Source organism: Bicyclus anynana, chromosome 1 (genome assembly GCF_947172395.1).
Source record: "Bicyclus anynana chromosome 1, ilBicAnyn1.1, whole genome shotgun sequence".
Taxonomy (NCBI): Eukaryota; Metazoa; Arthropoda; class Insecta; order Lepidoptera; family Nymphalidae; genus Bicyclus; species Bicyclus anynana.
This window is the reverse complement of record NC_069083.1, coordinates 2,708,966-2,729,737: the sequence shown is the minus strand read 5'-3', so window position 1 is coordinate 2,729,737 and position 20,772 is coordinate 2,708,966. Positions and strand designations below refer to the sequence as shown.

General features: G+C 34.5%; 1 protein-coding gene and 1 non-coding gene across 3 annotated transcripts in view; both read left to right on the top strand.

Moving 5' to 3' along the window:
- Window positions 1-14,204, top strand: part of LOC112051250 (syndecan) — a 350,329-nt gene extending 336,125 nt beyond the window's left edge. The window contains exons 2-5 of one of the 2 annotated variants that reach the window (XM_052882857.1): window positions 2,627-3,023; window positions 5,601-5,722; window positions 6,135-6,261; window positions 6,874-14,204. In XM_052882857.1, the coding sequence (XP_052738817.1) occupies window positions 2,627-3,023; window positions 5,601-5,722; window positions 6,135-6,261; window positions 6,874-7,046 (819 nt within the window). In that variant the 3' untranslated portion in view covers window positions 7,047-14,204. Of the gene's footprint in view, window positions 1-2,626; window positions 3,024-4,173; window positions 4,427-5,600; window positions 5,723-6,134; window positions 6,262-6,873 lie in introns of those variants that run through there. The other variant, XM_024089817.2, reaches the window with a different exon arrangement.
- Window positions 14,205-15,825: 1,621 nt separating this feature from the next.
- On the top strand, window positions 15,826-15,905 carry Trnal-uag (transfer RNA leucine (anticodon UAG)). The gene has a single exon. It is a non-coding gene; the product is annotated as a tRNA-Leu (tRNA).
- The last annotated feature ends 4,867 nt before the right edge of the window (window positions 15,906-20,772 follow it).

Sequence of the window (20,772 nt, the reverse complement as noted above, 5' to 3'; positions counted from 1 at the left end):
CGCAAAACAGAAGTGCAATAGGCTTCTAGTTGGAAGAGCCGATGGACGTAGACGTCGAGGTCCAATGTGCTGGAATAGCGACCCAGCACCGTAAACCGCAACGTTGGTTGACCAGGTGGACTGACGATATCAAGCGGGCTACAGCGAGCCGCTGGATGCTGGCGCCTCAAGACCGTGTTGTTTAGAAGTCCTTCAATGAGGCCGCTGTGCTGGTCCTCCATCGGCTGATAATGAAACCTCTGCCTCCGATTCCGAAGGGTGTGGATTCGAATCTGGTCCGGGGAATGCACCTCGAACTTTTCAGTTGTGTGCATTTTAAGAAATTAAATAATAAGTGTCTCAAAACGGTGAAGGAAAAACATCGTGAGGAAACCTGCATATCAGAGAATTTTCGTAATTATCTGCGTGTGTGAAGTCTACCAATCCGCATTGGGCCAGCGTGGTGGACTATTGACTTAACCCCTCTCATTCTGAGAGGAGACTCGAGCTTAGCAGTGAGCCGAATATGGGTTGATAACGAATTATTCTTTATACATCACAATAATAAAGGAAAAATCGAACAAAAACAAAATACAATATAGGAAATATAATTAAATAAAAAGCAGCCTTATTTCATAGTATCGAAAGGCTGATTTCTGCATGGCACAGTTACATTTAAGAAACATGAGGATATTCTTGTACTTTTATAAAGTTACCTATTTTCCCTTATATAAACATTACCAAAAGCTAAAATATTTCATAAGAATCATGAATTTTATAGTACCTAATTCACCTTATAATTAACTGTAACACAACTGAAACTACTAGCGACGCCTTCCGTCGAAGCCTGAAAACGTTTCCTGCGAGCCTTCGAAACCGCGTCCTGTCATCTGTCGGTAAGCGGCAGTAACCACTCGGCCTCCCCCCTCCTCCCCACCCGCGGAAAAAGCCTATTGATCGGCACAGTCACTACACAACTTACGCTAACCGAAAGTACACTGCCAAAAGCTTAGAAAATATATTAACCACCAATAACAAAACGTTAAACCTAAGTATAACTTACATCGAAGGTTTTTAGGATATCGAGGTGAGTGAACTTTGATTTAAAACGTCATTGGTTTACATTCATTACATTTTCAGCCATTCATGATGACGTGGACGCGGTTTTCGTGACAGTTAATTCGTGTTTTAACTTAGTGAGAACGTTTGTGGCTCGATTTTAAGTGAACTAGTGCAATTTTATTCACTAAAGTCGTGTCTATTGTGAGATAAATGATATAGAGCCGTGAGAAGTGCATATTTGATGCCTCGTTGAACTTTCTGGAAATAGGTCGAGCACGTATAGCTATGCAGTCGTAGTTGTAACTTCTTTTTGCGTCGCAAATAGTGTTCGAATCAAGGTGCTATTGAAATCAAGGACAAGCGTTTCAGTCTGATAATGCAACTGTCAGTTTTAGTCAGTTTTTCCGCTATAAATGTTGTGTGAGCTTTATAAAGCAGACTAGGTACTGGTTACACTATTATCCACTATTCATCATCACTGATAACTATTTTATTCACTACATAGTTTACTCTATATTTGAATTGATTTATTGCAATGTCTATTTAATTAATAAATTCAGGTTTTTAATTTTTTTTTCATTTCATTTCATTTTTCATTAGGATAAGCCCTAAACGTACAAGTTCCTTTTCCGATATAGGTCTTATTGAGTTCTCAGTGTCGGTCAACAACCATAAGGTCCATTTTTGCAACTTCGAATTTCATACTACTGGCATACCTTTCTTCCACTGTCACTAGTCCTTTCATACAAGTCTGTCGGTGTAGGGTACTCTTGATTTAGTCTTTAATGAGAGCATACCGTTTAAATCACAAATGCATTTAAAATTAAAACCTACAGCTTTGAACACCTAATCATGAAATTAAAATAAATCAATTCTTTTCTCTTTTTTTCTCAAAATTTGATATTTTTCTGTAATATTGCACCAACACTGCGTTTTCCGCAGTGCAAAGCGCAATCTTCGTCGACTCCCCATTAGGTGGACTGACGAAATCTCGCGAGTTGCAGAGACACTATCGGTCGACTGAGAAACGTGGTTTCCTATAAAAAGCCAAAGCGTCCTACAGTGAACGTTCGTCAGCTGATGTAATTGATGTACAGGGGTGATTTACAAAAAATGGAATATACCCAAAGAGTTAATTATAAAATCGAAATTACAATTTTAAAGACCGCTATGCCATTTAGGTGGTACTAAATGATAAAGTAATGCTAGATGCATACATTACTCGTTAATAGCCGATGAACGTCGACTGTTGGACATACGCGCCTTGCGTGGACACCAAACATAACGATCACGAGCTGCTACCATTCAGCGGCTCCCTGCAACCTGCTTGATATCCTCGGTCCACCTAGAGTAGGAGCCCTCAACACTGCACTTTCGGTGCGGGATCGCCATTCCAGCACCTTGAGACGTCAACGGCTCTTCGAACTAAATGGCCTGCCCATTGCCACTTCAGCTTAGCGACTCGCTGAGCTATATCAGTGACTTTGGTTCGTTAGGTCCATAGTTACATAATTAGCTATTAGGAATTTATCATGCTAGATAAAGGAATTTATAGGAATTCATTGGTGACGTTTCTAAATTCCAGGAGGGTGCAGTTGCCGGCGTTCCGCCAACGGAAGGCGCATCGCACCAACAGGACGACCCGCTCGCGTCCGACAAGGACAACCTCTTCATCGACGATGATGGCTCCGGTCTAGAGATCGACGAAAGCTCCGGCTCCGGCTGGGGACCGGGACCCGGCCCGGACGACGAGGACGGCCGCGCCGGATCAGGTGACGCCCCGGACGCGCCGCCGGATGACGAAGACTTCAAACCCCGCCCCCCAATATACAATGCACCGACTATCGACACTGATACTACTGGTGTCGAGACCAACGAGACCAACGAGACTGAAACTCAGTACATTGAGTCGGAGAGCATCCCGGTGCCGAATACGGAACCGCCAGTGCCAAAGCCAGTAGATACGTTCGATGTAGAAAGTCGTGAGTAGAGGCTGAAGCATGCCGTTTTTGTTGCATTATTATTTTTACATCTGTTTGTTACACGAATTAAGTATTTAATTTGTTGAGATGCCTCATCAATGCGTTGCGTTGCGTCGTCGCAACGGATCAACGCATTGTATGCCACATCTGCGTTGTGATAACGCACGACGTCGCAGTGCAAGAGGATGACGCATGCAACCAGTCGGACACAACAATGGATCGAAACAAGTGAAACACTGTCCGTCGTCACAACGTAGCTCCATTGAAACTTAATGCTTCAATGTGGCATTTCATTTGAAATATACGCAAAATGATACAGAGTCGAGGCTGCGACGTCGTAATGAAACGCAAAGCATTAATTGGGCATCGCTATTAATGCAAATAATTGCGTTATTAATAGCACTAGTCACGATGTTAAATTGAATTTTTTTTGTAATAACTTTTGTGGTCTATCATGGCCTATCAAGCGCCTTCACGCCTGACTTCAGTTAGTTAGTATGGTATTTGTGTTAACAGTTTCTTTGTCATCTTAATTATTATTGAATTTATTTCGTGCAACAAACAAAAATTTATATTTTACTTTTAGTTGTATTTTTACCACATGTGCAATCATCTACTGTGATATCTTAGTTAGTAATTAATATTTAATATTTATATTACGACGTAAGTATTTATATTACATATTTTAGATATTTTAAATCTTAGAAGGCAGATGATTACACATTATAGTTAATATTTTTATTATTATTATTTAATAATTCATATTCTTCCTTTATGTACATGCATATTTCATTTCAACATCAGGTTTATTCGTTTTGTAATTTTCTCACATTTTGATTCTCCCCATAAACTATAAAGTATTTTTATCATTATTAATTTAAATTTGCTAATTTTAACAATTTGCAACGTCGATTTTGATGATTACGTAATTACTATCAGACTGTTCCGTTTAATTATATTTCTAAGTAATATAATTTTAGGTCTTTATGTATAAACACAAGTTTCAAATGATCAACAAAATCAAAATACAATGCCAATTTACTCACATAAATTCTATAGTTAGCTTATCTATTTAAGACAATAGACAACTATGAGTAGTAGCAAAATGTATTCATTTCTTTCGTTACGTCGTTGGCTACGAGTAGAAAAAGATTTTAGGTCGAGCGATACAGACGCGCTGTAACATTGCAACCTTGAATTATGTTTTTAATTATTATCAGCAATACTTGCTAGCAAATGTAATTATGTTCAACTAATCCCGCAATAGTTTCCTGAACATTCAACTGAGCGGTTATTATTTTATTCTACACGCACTGTGACTAATTTATTGTTTACAATGTCATTTAATAAATAGTATTAAAGTATATAAATGTTAGTTACTTCTATTGTTTCCAAGGATTCCGGTAAGTTTCGATGTTGTCTTTTAGACAAGAAAATATTTAGTGCATGAAATGTTTAGTGTCATCCCAACAGTTTTCGCGACAACTTCAGGTGAGATTGAAATAAAACTATTCAATAAATACAAAAGAAAATTACAAATACTAATACTTGTGTAAAAAACTGCATTAATCAAATAGTTTATGTGATAAATATGAATAGATCAGTAACAGAAACTAAGCAAGATCTTGTCTCTATTGAATTTACTGAACTTGTTACTTCAGAATGCATATGTTCAAGATTTATTAAAAAAAAAAACAATGTATTTAAAACTTTCAAAGATCTGCTCATAACATTTTTTTTTTAATAAATATTAACTATATTTTCAGTAACACACAAACATGAATGGTTAACCTAAAACCGCATTGAGTAAAGTTGACTCACATCTAATGCAATAATACCAAATATTTAGTTGTAAAAGAATAGTTTCATTTCAACGATGACGTTTATTGTTCAACTCCATCATAAATTTTAAACCCAATTTTCCGCATGTTTCAAATTACGTATTTCTTAATTCATATTATCTTTTACCATCAACTTTTATCATCGTATTTCTTATACTATTGGCGTAACATATTCGTGCTATTCAAATTGGCTTACAAATTCTATCATAAAAACAAATTTATCTAAAACTAACAAGTCTTCGTCATCTAATTTACCTAATTCAACTAATTTATTATTTAACTAATTAAAAAATTGCTATATCTTTTAATGATCTACTTTTATGTCACTTAATTGAACTACTATTTTACTAGTAACTCCTAAGAGTTCGTGTCTATACTAATTATGATGTATTATAATGATTGGCATCCTAATTATCGAGAGTTAGAGTAAAATCTTTGATTTTGTTCAATTTAAAAAATCGTCATTGCTAGTTCTATTTACAAAGGTCTTTAGTCTGTTGTAATTGCAAATTAATTTATTCTAACCGCGCAAAACCAAGGTTTGTAGTTTAAGTTAAGACTAAAATTTCGTGTCTTAAGTAGAAGATTGATACCTATTAACAACTTCTTTTTCAGCTAATATCGTTATTATTATAGAAACTTTCTAAGGCAAAGTAGTTATCCTTGGGAAACTTAAGAGGTTAAGGAAATATTTAGAAGATGCATACTGATCATATATATCTAATTATCATTCCAGCTCGTATATTGAATCCTGCAGAAGGTGCACCAAACACGCGCGTACCAGGGGAGGAGCAACCCGCTCGGCCAGATCAAACTGACATCAATATAGAAGGGGAGGAAATAAACCCACCTGTCATAGTAAGTGGATTAATTATATTTATGCTATATCATGTTGCTTGTACCAACTACACTGATATCGGTTCAAATTCAAAGTATCTAACTAGATAAACGAAACTTTACTAATGTTTTTCAAGCATAATAGTAAAAAATGAACTTATTAGATAAGATGTCAAAAATGTTTTATTGTTTATTGAAAAAATTGACAGTTTTGGAGTTGATAGTGTTACAACCCTCGTAAAACACGTTAAGCCGTAGGTTCCAGTCATCTTACATCTAATAGTGGCCGTTAATTTAATAGTATCACTCTAATCCCGTCAACCCGTATTAGAGCAGCGTGATATCCTCTCCTGTAAGGAGGCCTCACCATTAAAATAGGCTGATAATGATGCTTTAGGAGCTGTATTTGACAGAAACATTATCTGAATTCCAGGATCAAGAACAATCGGGTTCGAATATAGAACCGAAGTCGCAGCCTGCGGACAACGGGGTCTTCATCATGAACGCCAAGCCTGAAGACCGCGCCACCAGCTTCTTCGCACAACCTGGCATACTTGCCGGTCAGTATTCATTCATTGTACTTTTCCCTTGTTAACTGCCACGTTCATCGACGATAGCTGATCGTACTATTAGAAATCGGGATAATGAACTTGCGTCGTATGAAATATTGAGCTTACCTATTTCCCTTACAAGAATCCTCAGAAACAGTTTGGAGTTGGGGAATAGGTAAGTTAAACTGTCGATCCCGGTAGAGTAATGTGGTCCAATCTCTGAATCCCTTTCTGCTATAATCCTGTAGCCTATGATCCATTCAATTATACTGATAATGATGATAACTGCTTGTAATAGACAGAGCTATGCCTGGAATATATCTGCGTGATCAAATCACAAATTAGGGGCCGCTTTACTAATGCAGCTTTAGACCGTGGTGATTAAGGTCCATGTCCAGCAATGCAGCTGCTAAAATGATGAACCTTTAAGAAAGGAGCCGTTAAATATACCTATGGATAAAATAAATCTGTACATAAAATAAATAAATACTTGGTCTAAAATCCCGCTTCCAACCTAGACAGCAACGTCGTCACTTAACATCTGGCAATGTATAAAAAACAGAAGCGGTGTCAGTTGAGCTATTCTGAACCTATAATAAAAGTGTATAAAACTGCTTTCAGCTGTGATCGGCGGAGCGGTAGTAGGACTACTCTGCGCGATCCTGGTGGTGATGTTCATAGTGTACCGCATGAGGAAGAAGGACGAAGGCTCGTACGCACTCGATGAACCAAAGAGGAGCCCCGCCGCCGCCTCCTACGGGAAGGGACACAATAACCGGGAGTTCTATGCGTGAGATCACACAGAACAAACTCTGCCACAAGTCTATTAAGTTTCCATATTGTAGGTCAAGTCCTTGAGTGTGTATTTTTAGTGCTAATACCATTAGCATTAAGTTATATTTAATGCTAATGGTACTACTAACACAATTAGTAATGTTAACATTGATTATGCACTGTTTGTATGACAAAAGACAATATTGTCCAGCATGACACGATGACGTGCATGATAACATATTAATACAATATACGGCGATAATTTTCAATTAGATCATGGTGACGTCACAGTCAATAAATGATTACTTAAAACGATGGAAGAATATTGATTTAAGTGATAATTTGTAAATTATTAGTAAAATGTAATGTCAATAATGTAATATACAATTCAATTATTGAGTAATACCTATTGATACTAATAATTTGCGTTCCATAGGTGTAATCAGAATATAATTTCCTGTTAAATATACACTCAATGATTGTAGATTCAGGTCTTGTGCAAAAATTCTTTGCATAGCCGTATTCGGATATATATAACTATTATTTATATGCCGTAACACAGAAATAGAAAACTACAAGCAAATGAAAAGAAAGACACTGTCGTAGAATCACAGAATTTGACACTGTCTACACCTGAATACTTCTTAAGACAAATGATATTTTTGTGCAAGACCTTGCCTCTGCACCAGACCATTTATTCTCGAAAAATGTTACGATAAATATATAAAACAAACGAAATCGACGTAACGTTAATTGATTTGATGCATGACATCGATTTATACATTATCATATTGTGGCTAAATTTGTTCTGAAACGAGAAATCAATAATTAAAAAATTAATCAACATGCTAAGTGTACTGATTGTACTTCTTACGTACAAACCATGTACAACCTAATGTTGTATGTTCGACATACTTATGTATGATAAAAATAATTTAAAATGCATTGAATATCAAAATAAATTATCAATTTTAAGACCAAATTTTTAATGTTGGTGTGAAGTTTATGAAATATCTATAAAATCTTGGTGTATTTACTTCCACTGTATCAAACAAACGTGTTTTGAATGTTGAAGTATCATAAATCTATAGTTGAATCTGAATGGGAGATCTTGTATAATGTTTTTTTTTCTGTAAAAAAAAAAGAAATAAATGTGCCATCCGCTTCTTTCTATTGTATATTTGCCAATCATGTTAGTTTTATTCTCATCGCCTAGATTATAAATATATCGTAAAACATAGTCTATGGACACGGCCATGTCTTCATTGTCTATACCATGTGTAAAGCTAATATTATGTGTATCCCTCATTGTTACTATAGGGCCTTGTAAAACATCAAATAAAGCATACATTGATATATAAATAGAACATCAAGAAATTTAATAATATCGCTTGAAAAGTGACTGAAAATGACAAACACAATTCATAAGCACAATGCGTGTTATTGTACGAACGAGCCAGATAAAAATAATTAATATGTAGTAAGTACATAGCAACTACACTTTACAATGATATAAAACGGCAGCTCTGTGTAAATATTACAATTTTAAAGTGTCTATTAAATTAAATATTTGGATCAAAACAAATATATAAATTATTATAAATTCAAAATGTTTACTATCGTAGAAATCTTTAGTTCTACAAGGTTTTACACTGAATATGACAATTTTAAGAAAAGGTTACACAATAATATAAGCTTTTACATTACTTCCAGAATTAGTGGGCATTGAATTTTTACTCTACAAAATATGATGAATCAGATATTATCTTATAATAAATTCTTTGATTAAATTTCTATGATTCTCACCGAAATACGACGTCCATATTTTAACACATTTGTAACGTCCATTTTTATTTTCAAAATTAGAACAATTGAAAAAATACTGATTTTATTTAAATAAATTACCTGACTATACATAAAATTAAATTTAAAAAAAATAAAACTATGCCTTATCTTGTTGGGCATATATTGCAGGGCGTGATCTTAGCGTACTTTGCAAAGTGTTGCTCTATTAGCTATGGTTTTTCACTAAACATCAGGTGAAATATCTGCTTGTCCCGTCAACTACAGTCTATGGTCAAAAATACTTTAATTAATTAATTTTGAATGGACAACGGTTGGTATATCGGTGATGATTAATGCGAAAATTTAACTCTGTGTTCCTTTAGCTTGTAAGACATTTTTTGTAATACTTAGGACTAACTTGGGGTTTTATTTTTTATCTTGTTATTATATATAAGTGATTTTACTGATAGAACAAATTATTATTGTTCTTTGGGCTATGAAATTATTATTGTGTTTTCGTCTTATTGATATTTTTGTTTATTTTAAAATAAATGTATGATTTTCCGTCATTTATGCAACGAATTTTAATTCAAACTGTTTGATATTTTCAATTAGGTAATAATTTAAATATCTCTTAATGATTGTGCTCAGTTTGTATTTTGCAATAATTTTATACTAAAAGAAATTAGTTTGAAATCAAATATTATGACAATTTAAGTCAATTAATTTATTTAAATTATACTAATTAATAATCATGTACGATTGTTAATATGAATATTATAAATTATTGTGTATTAATTTTCATAGATGATAAATTATTATTATAAATAAATCAACTAATTAACGCGTGTATGTAATTTTTTATCATGACTATGTAATATATTGAGCACGAAAGAGCACGACAATTTAGAAACAGAGCGTTTTTTAATAGTGTACCAAATATATGGACAGATTTTCAATGTTTTTCATCTTCAACTATAAATGGGTACACAATTTATGGTAAACTAATAATAATTTCAAATAAATGTTTTAACTTTATTTCAATATAAATTTTTAAACGTTAATCATAGAAATGACTAACACATCTTAATAACATCGGTATGTAGTGTTGATTTATAATTGGCTTGTGTTTGTTGTTGGAGCAAGTAGCATTAATCCAATATTGAGATTAATAATAAATACTCCAATTGGTTAGTAACTTTAAAATAAAAGTCTACCCAATATTTATATTTGAAATATGTATAAGCATGATTAACTATTTAATCAAACACAATAATAATAAAAAAAACACAATATCTAAAATTAACAGCCATAAATACAGGTGGTTGATGAAAAATATTGTTAACAAAAATGCATTCCTCTGGAAAACCGGATATGAAATGAAATATTCAAAATGAACTAAATAACCCGAGACGACGCTCACTTAGCATAAGAAACTGTACATTGTAATTGTAAATTCTTCTAGATCTAATTCAAATAATTTATAAAATAACATATTAATTCAGTAACCAAATAAATAGCCCTTTTTTGTTTTCATGCCAACTATATTTATACGCAATGGATATAATACGACTAAATTAAGAATATAACACAAATATATGGAAAATGTGAAACTTCAGCTGTTTTGAAAACACCATCATTGTAATTAGACTCTCTTAATTTAATCGCATTATATATTGATTATATTGTATATTGTGCAGCAGCTTAAACTGTGCAGTTATAGATATAAGTATGAGTATATAGGTATATATATAAAAGGATAAGTTTTGATTTATCATACAATCAGTAATATAGCATTAAATCAAAGAAATCTCAATATTTTTTTCTGTAAAACACCTACCTACTACGCTATAGATAAAAAAGGATGAATGTATCATCAGTAATAATAATATATTATTATCATTATAATAATTGTGACACTATTTGTTAATAACTATCTATTAACTATGTATATATAAAATATACCTACTTTAAGTAGATTGTTCGTAAATTTCAACCAAAAATGTTACGCTGTACTTTCTGGTATACGCCTAAATATCTATAGTATACAAATACTAATTCATCTAATTGCCTAAAAACTAATATATTATTGTTTTATATTTAGTTTATATAATACTTATAAAAACAGGCTGGATTGACTTGATATTTTTTTAATTTTATTGAACAAACATGAACATTATAAAAAAAATTGTATCAGGCGACATATTTTATGTACCTAACTATTTTAGAACAAAAATGATTTCGTTAGCATCCAAATAACTTTAACTTTAACTCTTTTTTTTGAAAGACACTGAGCTAGCGACTAACCCATCTGGTACTATAAATACACATGAAAAATAATAAATATATGCTCATATAAAGTATACCACTTAAAATAATTAATTAATAATTTATTGTAAATTAGATGGTCCAAAATTGTATGGAGCCCAGGTCCAGTACCCTAGCGGAAATAAAAGAAAATATTTATTTAAACTATTTTTGATTTTACAAATTTACGAATTTATTTTAATTCTTTCGAAATAGTATTTACTATATCCCAGGAAAGGCAACTCTATAATGGGTAATAATAGCGGATTGATGACGTTTTCTATGCAGTAATCGATTTGACGTTTGCTGTCAATTGTCATGTCATAGTTGCTTTAGGGGCGCCATCTTGATATAACTCAAAAACTTGGGTTTTAATTTTATTTATTTCTTATTTTAGTTACATTTATTCACTTTAATAAATTTTAATAAAATCCTTGTTTTTTTTTAATTTTATAGATACAGGGTACAAGAATGGACCTGAAATTGACCATCTCCTTCACGTCTCTCAAATAAGCCAGTGTAAACAAAAATTACGACATAATACAATAGCTTGCATAACATCTCGCGATATTTAATTACGATGCAATAACAATAGCATGAATATGTGTGGGAAATTTCATTAATCAACTAGGTATATAATTTTATTGTGACAAATTTATCCATAAGATATACGGCTCCTTGACGACACTTCTTACAAGCAATGGCGTTGCTACCCAGGCGCTAGGCGGTGCAATAGGCTAGTTGACCCTTTTTTTTAAATGGTCTTCAATAGTTCATTATCGTTCAACTAGACTGTTTTTTTTTCATATTATTTTGTAACGTGATTGCATGAAAATTTTAGTTTTTAAATATGTTTTTGACAATACGAGCCAAAAGCCTGACGGCCATGACAGTATGTTTTAACTGTTTCATGACGTCACTAAATAACTCCCATACAAATGGAGCGTCTGACAAAAATATTAGTCAACAATTTATTTCTTCGTTTAGTATAAAAAGTGTGTTAGTGACGTCACAAAATAGACGACAGCATTTTTGACGTGTGGGAAAATTGAAAAATACGTGATATTTAAGTTAAGTTTTATAAGAAATACTTAACTTTTATTAATTCATATCGATATATTTCAGACGTCTATTCCACGTCAACAGTCAACTACCCTATTTCCCGGGGCCCTCAATCTCAGGGGGCCTTCGAATCTCTACCAGAAAATCTACTAAACGTTTTATATAACTTTGAAAACGTTAAAGAGCTGATGATCAAGTAGCTTAGCATTTTTATGTATTGAATATATTTACTTAATAAAATGTAACCAGTTTAGATAGTAGTGGGGCCCAATTTTTTTATTTGCACCACGGCCCTTGGTTACCTAGCTACACCACTGCATGCAAGTAACTGTTTCCAAGTTAATTTTTTGACAGAAGCCAACTTAGATGTACCTAATACCTAAATTGGCTCACTACAGTGACAACCCCTTACTACTGACTGATATATAGCATTCGACTGGACTATTCGCTATATCGGTCGTTTTCATGAAAAAAGTCACTGAACTCTTGTGAGATTTAGAGGTTTTCCACACAAGATTTTGCAAGAAATGTTGTATCAGTCAAAGAACTGTACTGTAGTGTTTGCACTCACTCTCTGGGTGATCGGTTGATCACTCGGGTGATCTACTTAGTACCTCTTGGTACGTACTGCTGTAGCGCCAAAGTGCAACTGCCCCCGCTTGTCCGAGGCCTGTATTTATAGACTCATCTATTGACAGTCTAGGCTGTTGACATATACTACAGGTACCAATGTCAAACAGGCTCGGTTGACTATGCCCTCCAAAAAACTGACTTTAGAAAATAATCCAGCCGATATGATATTGTTTTGTAAAAGCCATAATAAAATATTTATTAAAACAGCTATCCAGCTGACTTATTTACTATTTTGTTCTATTTATTAAAATAAACATCAAACAATTGAGAAAGGTCATCTACCTACTGTATGATATCCACGATAAGGCACCGGATGACATTTGTTACATAGAATCTCAATTTCGTGTATGTCAACTAATATACGTCAAAGATAGTGAATTAGCCTGCTGGATAGCGTAAGTAACTTTAACTCGTCATTTGCCGTCAAGTAAAATAGTAAATAGGGAAATGCTAACACACAATACCTAGCAATTTTGTTTTAAATAACAACAATAATTACTATTATCAGTTACAAGTTAAATTGGAATTCTACTGTAAATGAGCAAAAGATTTGCTTTTATGAGTTACACTTTTACATACAGAAAGTATCTTTGAAAAATATATTTTCTCATGAAAGCAGCTTTGTATTATTTTATAAAACTTTTTATATTATGTACTTTAATTTTAACTAACAAACTAGGGTTTTAAATTATAACTGAGTCTGGCAACTTTCCTGTAATTTTAGGACTCATTTCACCTAATTATTCGGATCTCTACCCAATTACTATTATTTGATAGTTGAATAGTCGGATACAATTTTAGCCGTTTCGGAACATCGCTAATCCCCTCCAACTAGTCGGGAAAGATTGTATTAGGAGTGGATACGACAATAGTCCAACGGGGCGGTGATGTGTCAAACCGCTTCACATTTGAACTATTGAGGCTAATAAATATAAATATTGGAGCCACCAAGAATCTAACTCCATAATTGGCTACCGAACATAGATGACGGACTTTCAGCGTTCATAAAATGAGGAAAGTCCAGCTACCACAAACTCGCTCTATAACTAAAGTGACAAAAATATGTAACTTACTTTATTTACTAACTTTACGTTTCAAAAGCCCATTTGGGCCCAGACTACTAAAAGTACTTATGTACCTACCTATTTTCCTAATTTTCAGAATATCATATGATAATTACTTAGTAAAAAGGAAAAGAGAAAAACTATTTTCAAAATCAATATACCTAAGGTGAAATGAGACCCTAAAATATTATCATGATGTTTTGTTTTTTAACTAAGAATAAATTTATTTAAGGGTTAGATTTAGGGTAGACATAAATATATCGATGTCCACCTTGTAAATAATGCTCCTTTACACTTAGGTAAATATACAGGTCATTATGAAAATAATGTGTTTTATTTTCGCCATCATCGATCTATTAGCCACCCAATATAATTAACATCAAATCAATAACAATCGCATGTTTCGTATTCCGTAAAGTCAATTTATTGTTAACGAAAATCACAATGGTTAACGAATACACTGGTTAATAATTATGATGATGATGATCAGTTAGCCTTATAAATAGTGAATACGAAGTTACGTGGCTTAAGAATTATTCAACTACAGTAGCTAGTTGATAAACTTCATGATGATGCTACCATCAGACCTCATATGACATCTGACATTAATGGTCACAGATTCAACTATAGTCTATAGTCCACCACCCCACATTGGAACAGCATGGAGGCTTTAGCTCCTTACAGGAAAAATGAGCCAGCCCTATGCCATTCATGTGTGTAAGTCACCATCTATCCCCAAAGTAAGTGTACCTTGTGTTATGGGTATTATGATAGCTGATGAATAAACAATAATTACGAATATTTTCACCCACGACCGCAGATGGAGAAGGCAGATGCACGCGACTGTCAAATAGACTGATGATGAAGATGATAATATCATTAACATATTCTGCCAATGATAGCCACCACCCCACATTAATTGAGTGCAGTGGTTTTAAGCTTTCCTTCTATGAGCGACATCTTGTGTCCAAAATGAGTTATCGCTTATCACTGGGACACATTAAATAAGGCAAATTACTTCTCATGATACTGTGTAGTAAATATTTTAAGAAATATTTATGGTACTTCAATGGCTGAGGATCCACCTAAAGCCATCACGATGAAAACTCCATATTTGCATTTGTATTGCTTTCTCGTATTTGTATTTCTTAAGAGCATGAGCTGACAAACTTCTAGCTTTTATAACATTAGGAAGGTCTGGCTAGCACAAGCGTCAAGCTCTCGTTGTAATGTGACTATTGTCTTTGACTAGCGCGACCTGGTCTCTGGTCGCGAGTGTCATAGACAATAGTCACATTTAAAAAACAACGAGACACCGTTATGGGTGGCATCCTTACGTCATCGACAACCAGACGACCTGCACCAAACGTTTCACTTCAACGTTTCGTATTCGAACTGTTAAAGTATGGAACGCACTTCCAGTGTCTTCCTTTCTTGCCACCTATAATCTAAACACCTTCAAGGCAACAATGAATAGGCACTTTCTAGGCAAGCGCTTTCTTCTAAGACCTCACCATTGATTTCAATGGAAATAATCTATGATATTTATGATTATGATAATAAGCAAGCCCATTAACCGTAAAAAACACGCGACTTACGACAAATCGATTGTCGTAAGTCGCGTATGAAGATCTTAAGAATCACAAAATTAGCTCTTGTATTTGATCTTCAGAGCGCCACTAAAAAACAAACACACAGACTGATAAAATAATAACCCTTGCATCGTGCATTTGGGTAACAATTATTTGTGTATTACAACAATCACAAAATTAGCTCTTGTATTTGATCTTCAGAGCGCCATTAAAAAACAAACACACAGACTGATAGAATAATAGGGTTATTATTCTTTCGTTCGTTCGTTCGTTCGTATTTGCATCGTGCATTTGGGTAACAATTATTTAACAATTATTTGTGTATTACTACATCAAATTTCGTTATCATCGTACAAGGCAGCGTGGCCGAGTGGTCTAAGGCGCTGGTTTTAGGCACCAGTCCGAAAGGGCGTGGGTTCGAATCCCACCGCTGTCAAATACTTTTGACAAACTTTTTATTTTTTTATTTACTATCAAAATTACTAATTAGCTAAATTAAGTATCAATATATTATAGTGAAAATGAGACTAGAAAATAAAGCCATGCTAAAATGTAATAAGCATTTCAGTTCATCGGGGTAATCATAGATGGCGTAAGTATCTTATGTCGACGTCGACGAAAGGTCGAGACGATCGCGCTTTACAAGCCGAGTTTATTTGCAAACAATTCATTATTAAAAACATATTATAACAATAATAAAACAAAATACTTAAATTACAAAATTAATAAGTTTAATAATTATTATATTGAAATTAAAAACTTAAACGGAATTTCCTAACAATTGATTCAACAAATTAATTAACGGTTTTACCCACTTACCCACACAGATAAAAAAGTGGCCAAAATATGTAAATTAAGATAAATGCAACACCTACTTTCTCGCGGTAAAATCTATAAAATTGATTAGCTAACGAGGAAGTGCAATTAATCACTTAACAAGCTTAAATTCGCGACTTTATTGGTGTTCTTTCTTTGTGACACATATTCTATCTACTTTACTGTATCAGGAATGCTTTTAAAATAATTAATTAGCCAGCCATTATTAAAGTTTAGGCATATTTTCTTCTTTTCAAACACTTAGAGCCAAACTCAGTAGCTCCGCGGTTAAAAGGCCGGACTAATACTAGAGGTTTAAGGTACGTTCTTTGCCTTTTTGCCTATTGGACTATACACTTACGACTAACATTCATCATCATCATTAAAAGCCGATGGACGTCCATTGCTGGATATACGAGTAGGTCCTCAGTCAACCAACACTGCGCTTTGAAAAGGAGATATTGAGCTAAAACCCAGTACACTGCTCCAATTCAGGTTGGCGAGCTTAGGATAATCTCATTCTTGTCGCTACACTGTTGTATGTACATTGTATGATTGGAGTTTCTCTGTGTGATCGAATCAGGAACGAGGAGATCGGCAGACGAACCAAAGTCACTGAGCTCAAAAGCTCAGCGAGTCGCGAAGCTGAAGTGGCAATGGGCGGGCCATGTAGTTCGTAGAGCCGATGGACGTTGAGGTCCCAAGGTGCTGGAATGGCGACCCCGTACCGGAAAGCGCAGTGTTAGTTGACCCCCACTAGGTGGACCGAGGATATCAAGCGGGTTGCAGGGGGCCGCTGGATGCTGGCGGCTTGAGACCGTTGTGCTTGGAGGTCCATGCAAGAGGCCTATGTCCAGCAGTGGACGTCTATCGGCTGATTAGGTAAGGTAAGGTAATATAACCACACTTAAATATGGTGTTACACCACCAACTGTCCCACCTCGGGTTGAGAGTTTTCACAGAAAGAAGAAAGAAAGCTCAATAGCTCGATCAAGGACTCGAACCCAGGTATTCTTGATCTAAAACCACATAGGCTAATCAGTGGACTAACAGGTCTATACTAATAATATAAAATTTAAATGTCAGTGGGCGAGACCATTGCCATGATAAATCGCTGTCGCAAACTTGATCTAGAGAATAAGTAATCCGCACTAGCGAAACGATTAACATAAATAAAACATAGATTAGATCTACTAAACGAAGAGGCTGACCGCCGGATGATTTATTGAGACGGACCTCTCGAACGAACGAACGTTCGCGACGCGTATAGATGCGAATTGAGACAATGTTTCTGGAACTATTACCTACTGACCTCGTTAATCACAGCTGGCCGCGATATAGTCTTGGCTTAAAACTAATACAAGAATAAGTAGGTACCTTATTCCAAATACATCAGCATCAATACTTTAGAGGCTACTCGAAATCTAACATTATATCCTTAAAAATGAAAAAAAAAACAGCTTCAACATATCAGCCGATGGACGTCAATAACAGAACATGGGCCTTCCAAACAGTACGAACGAACCTGAGTCGCCTGCATCCAGCGAATCCCTCGCGATGTCGTCAGTCCATTTGGCGGGGGTCGACCAATACTGCGCTTTCTAGTGTCGGGTCGCCATTTCAGAATATTGGGACCCCAACTTCCATCGTCTCTTCGAACTTGGCGCCCATTGCCACTTCAGTTCCGCAACTCGTTGATAAACAACAGCTTAACTCATCTCAATTTGCTGGAATATGCATAACTTATAAAGCATAAATGACCCTGCTGTTGAGTCTAGGGCTACACTAGGTCTAGATCGCTGCTGCTCGCCAAAAGTCTAGCCATTTGAAATTCGTTATTCAACGTTACCAGAGCCGACAATCGTTGTGTTCCCGAGATATTGGACCACGTGACTCAGGGCCGTGGGGTTTGAAAGACCCTACAAATGGCTTTTTGAAGGGTCTTTCAAACCCCTGTGTCCTGCAGTGGACTTCCATCCAGCTAATGTGATAACGATGACCTGTTTTCTATTGACTGGAAATAATTTTTAGCCCTAGAAATAATTATTTTAAATAATTAAAAGCCATGATAGCCCAGTGGGTGACCTCTGCCTTCGATTCCAGAGGGTGTGGGTTCGAATCTGATAAGGGGCATACACATGCAACTTTTCAGTCGTGTGCATTTTAAGAAATTATATATCACGTGTCTCAAACGGTGAAGGAAAAAATCGTGAGGAAAACTGCATACCTGAGAATTTTTTAATTCTCTGCGTGTGTGAAGTCTGACAATCCGCATTGGGCCAGCGTGGTGGACTATTGGCCTAACCCCTCTCATTCTGAGAGCAGACTCGAGCTCAGCAGTGAGCCGAATATGGGTTGACAATATTAATTATTAACCTAATTTCTTATTTGGAAAAATACCTAAATAAAATTAGATAAAATATTAGAAATAGGTACTCATGAAATACTCGACTTTTGTGTATTATTCCTAATTTATGTAGGTAACTATCTTACCTTGAAAAAGTGCCAACATCTCGCGAAATTTCACAGATTGTCGAGAATTTAATAGAAACGTTCTCTACGCTATAGTTAGTCTACACTTTGTTTCTTTTTTATTGAGTATCATAAAAAAATCATAAACAAGAGACATTCGCGACAACTTCGACTTACACCTGACAGGTAGGACGGTTTTTGCGATCGTTAGAAAGAAAAAGTTTTATTGAAATCATGCAGCTGTTGACAGAGAAAGTGTGCGAAATTAAAAATGTAAATCGATCACATCGCTGCAAATAAATCACTACATGTTATAAAACAAAGTAAATAAAGTCTGTTTGACAGAACGCGAACAACTTTTACGAAATAGCTAAATTTTATACAATGGGGATGATGACTAGGTTTAATTTTATTGATTTTTATGAGACATTCGGGTTAATGATCAATATTACATGTTGACAGTTTTTTCAGAAACTGCTTAATTGACAAAGCACTTATCTTACTTGGTACCGCCTTCAAACTGATTAGAAGGTAGCACGTACGATGTTATTTTTCGCTTTTTAGTTTAGTAGAAAAATTTTGTGAGTTTAAAGTCAGTTGTATTTTTATATTAAAATTTTTGTATGGAGCTTTTTTTTTTTACAAGTTAGTCCTTGACTACAATCACACCTGGTAAGTGATGATGCAATCTAAGATGGAAGCGGGCTAACTTTTTCTTCTTGTTGTTCTTGTAAAATCTACACGACATCGTACCGGAACGCTAAATCGCTTGTCGGTATGTCTTTGTTGGTAGGGCCTAGCCTCAACCGAAGCCTTCCACCAGCCAAAGCATTTTTCAGGGATCCATGTAGCTCCGAAAGTAATGATCGCTGTTACTTTTACATAATTGCTTTAATATTAGCATATTCCTAATTTACATACAATTTAAAAAACTGTCATCATACCTATTTCACTAAAAGAACGAGTGACTCATCAGGAAGTAATAATTTAAAACCTCAACAGCGTCGCGAGGTCGTAGATTCGATTCGATGCTCGGCCGCTGGACGATTGTCGTAGCCACTTCCACCACAGTCTTGCCGACTAATGGGAGAGGAACGGAACATTGGTTATATTTAAAAGATACGGGAAATGGTCTTTGAAAAAAACTAATTCAAAATACTATTAGGTAAAATGTTTACGTTTATAAATATACTCAGAGGCACAATTATCCGCCCACTTTCATATGACGCGAGTATATTAAAGTGGGCAAATAATTGTGCCTCTATCACAAGCTATTTAGTCCATATTTAAATATTAATGATACTCTTTGAAATATCCTTAATTTTGTCTTATCACAGCAATATCCTGATCAAAGTATTAAAAACGCATAAATTCACTGGTTCTTATCAATAGTAGGTATAAAATTAAAAGATAAAACGTTAAATCAAAACGTCGTAAAATATACAGCTGCAATTTCAAGTTATATATTCATTAGCTAAAAACAAATGTATCCCCGCATTATTTATACATAAAAACGGCATACGAATCCTATAAAAAAACTTGTTTTAAAAACATCCTTTTAGCGATTCGTAGCTCGTAATACATTCAATGTTTCTAGTTAAACATAAAAGTGACACTTTGATAGATAAATGTTGTAAATATATTATTTAATTTGTTTATTTAATAGTATAGGATGTAAATTTAAAATGATTATAATTAATTACCTTAAGATATGTAAATACCATAGCAACTAAAATTTTGTACATAACACTATAAATTATAGTAAGTGTAGAAAACTTACTGATTCATAATAATAACTAGCGGACGCCCGCGACTTCGTCAGCGTGAAATTTAGTTTTTCATAAATCCCTCGGGAACCATTATTTTTTTCAGAGTAAAATGTATTTCCATTCCGTTAAAGAGTAACAAACATTCAAACAAACATCCATACAAACTGTCGCGTGTATAATATCAGTAGATTAATACCCGACCGCAAACAAAAATTCGATTTTTATTTACAAGCAAAGAAGTCAACC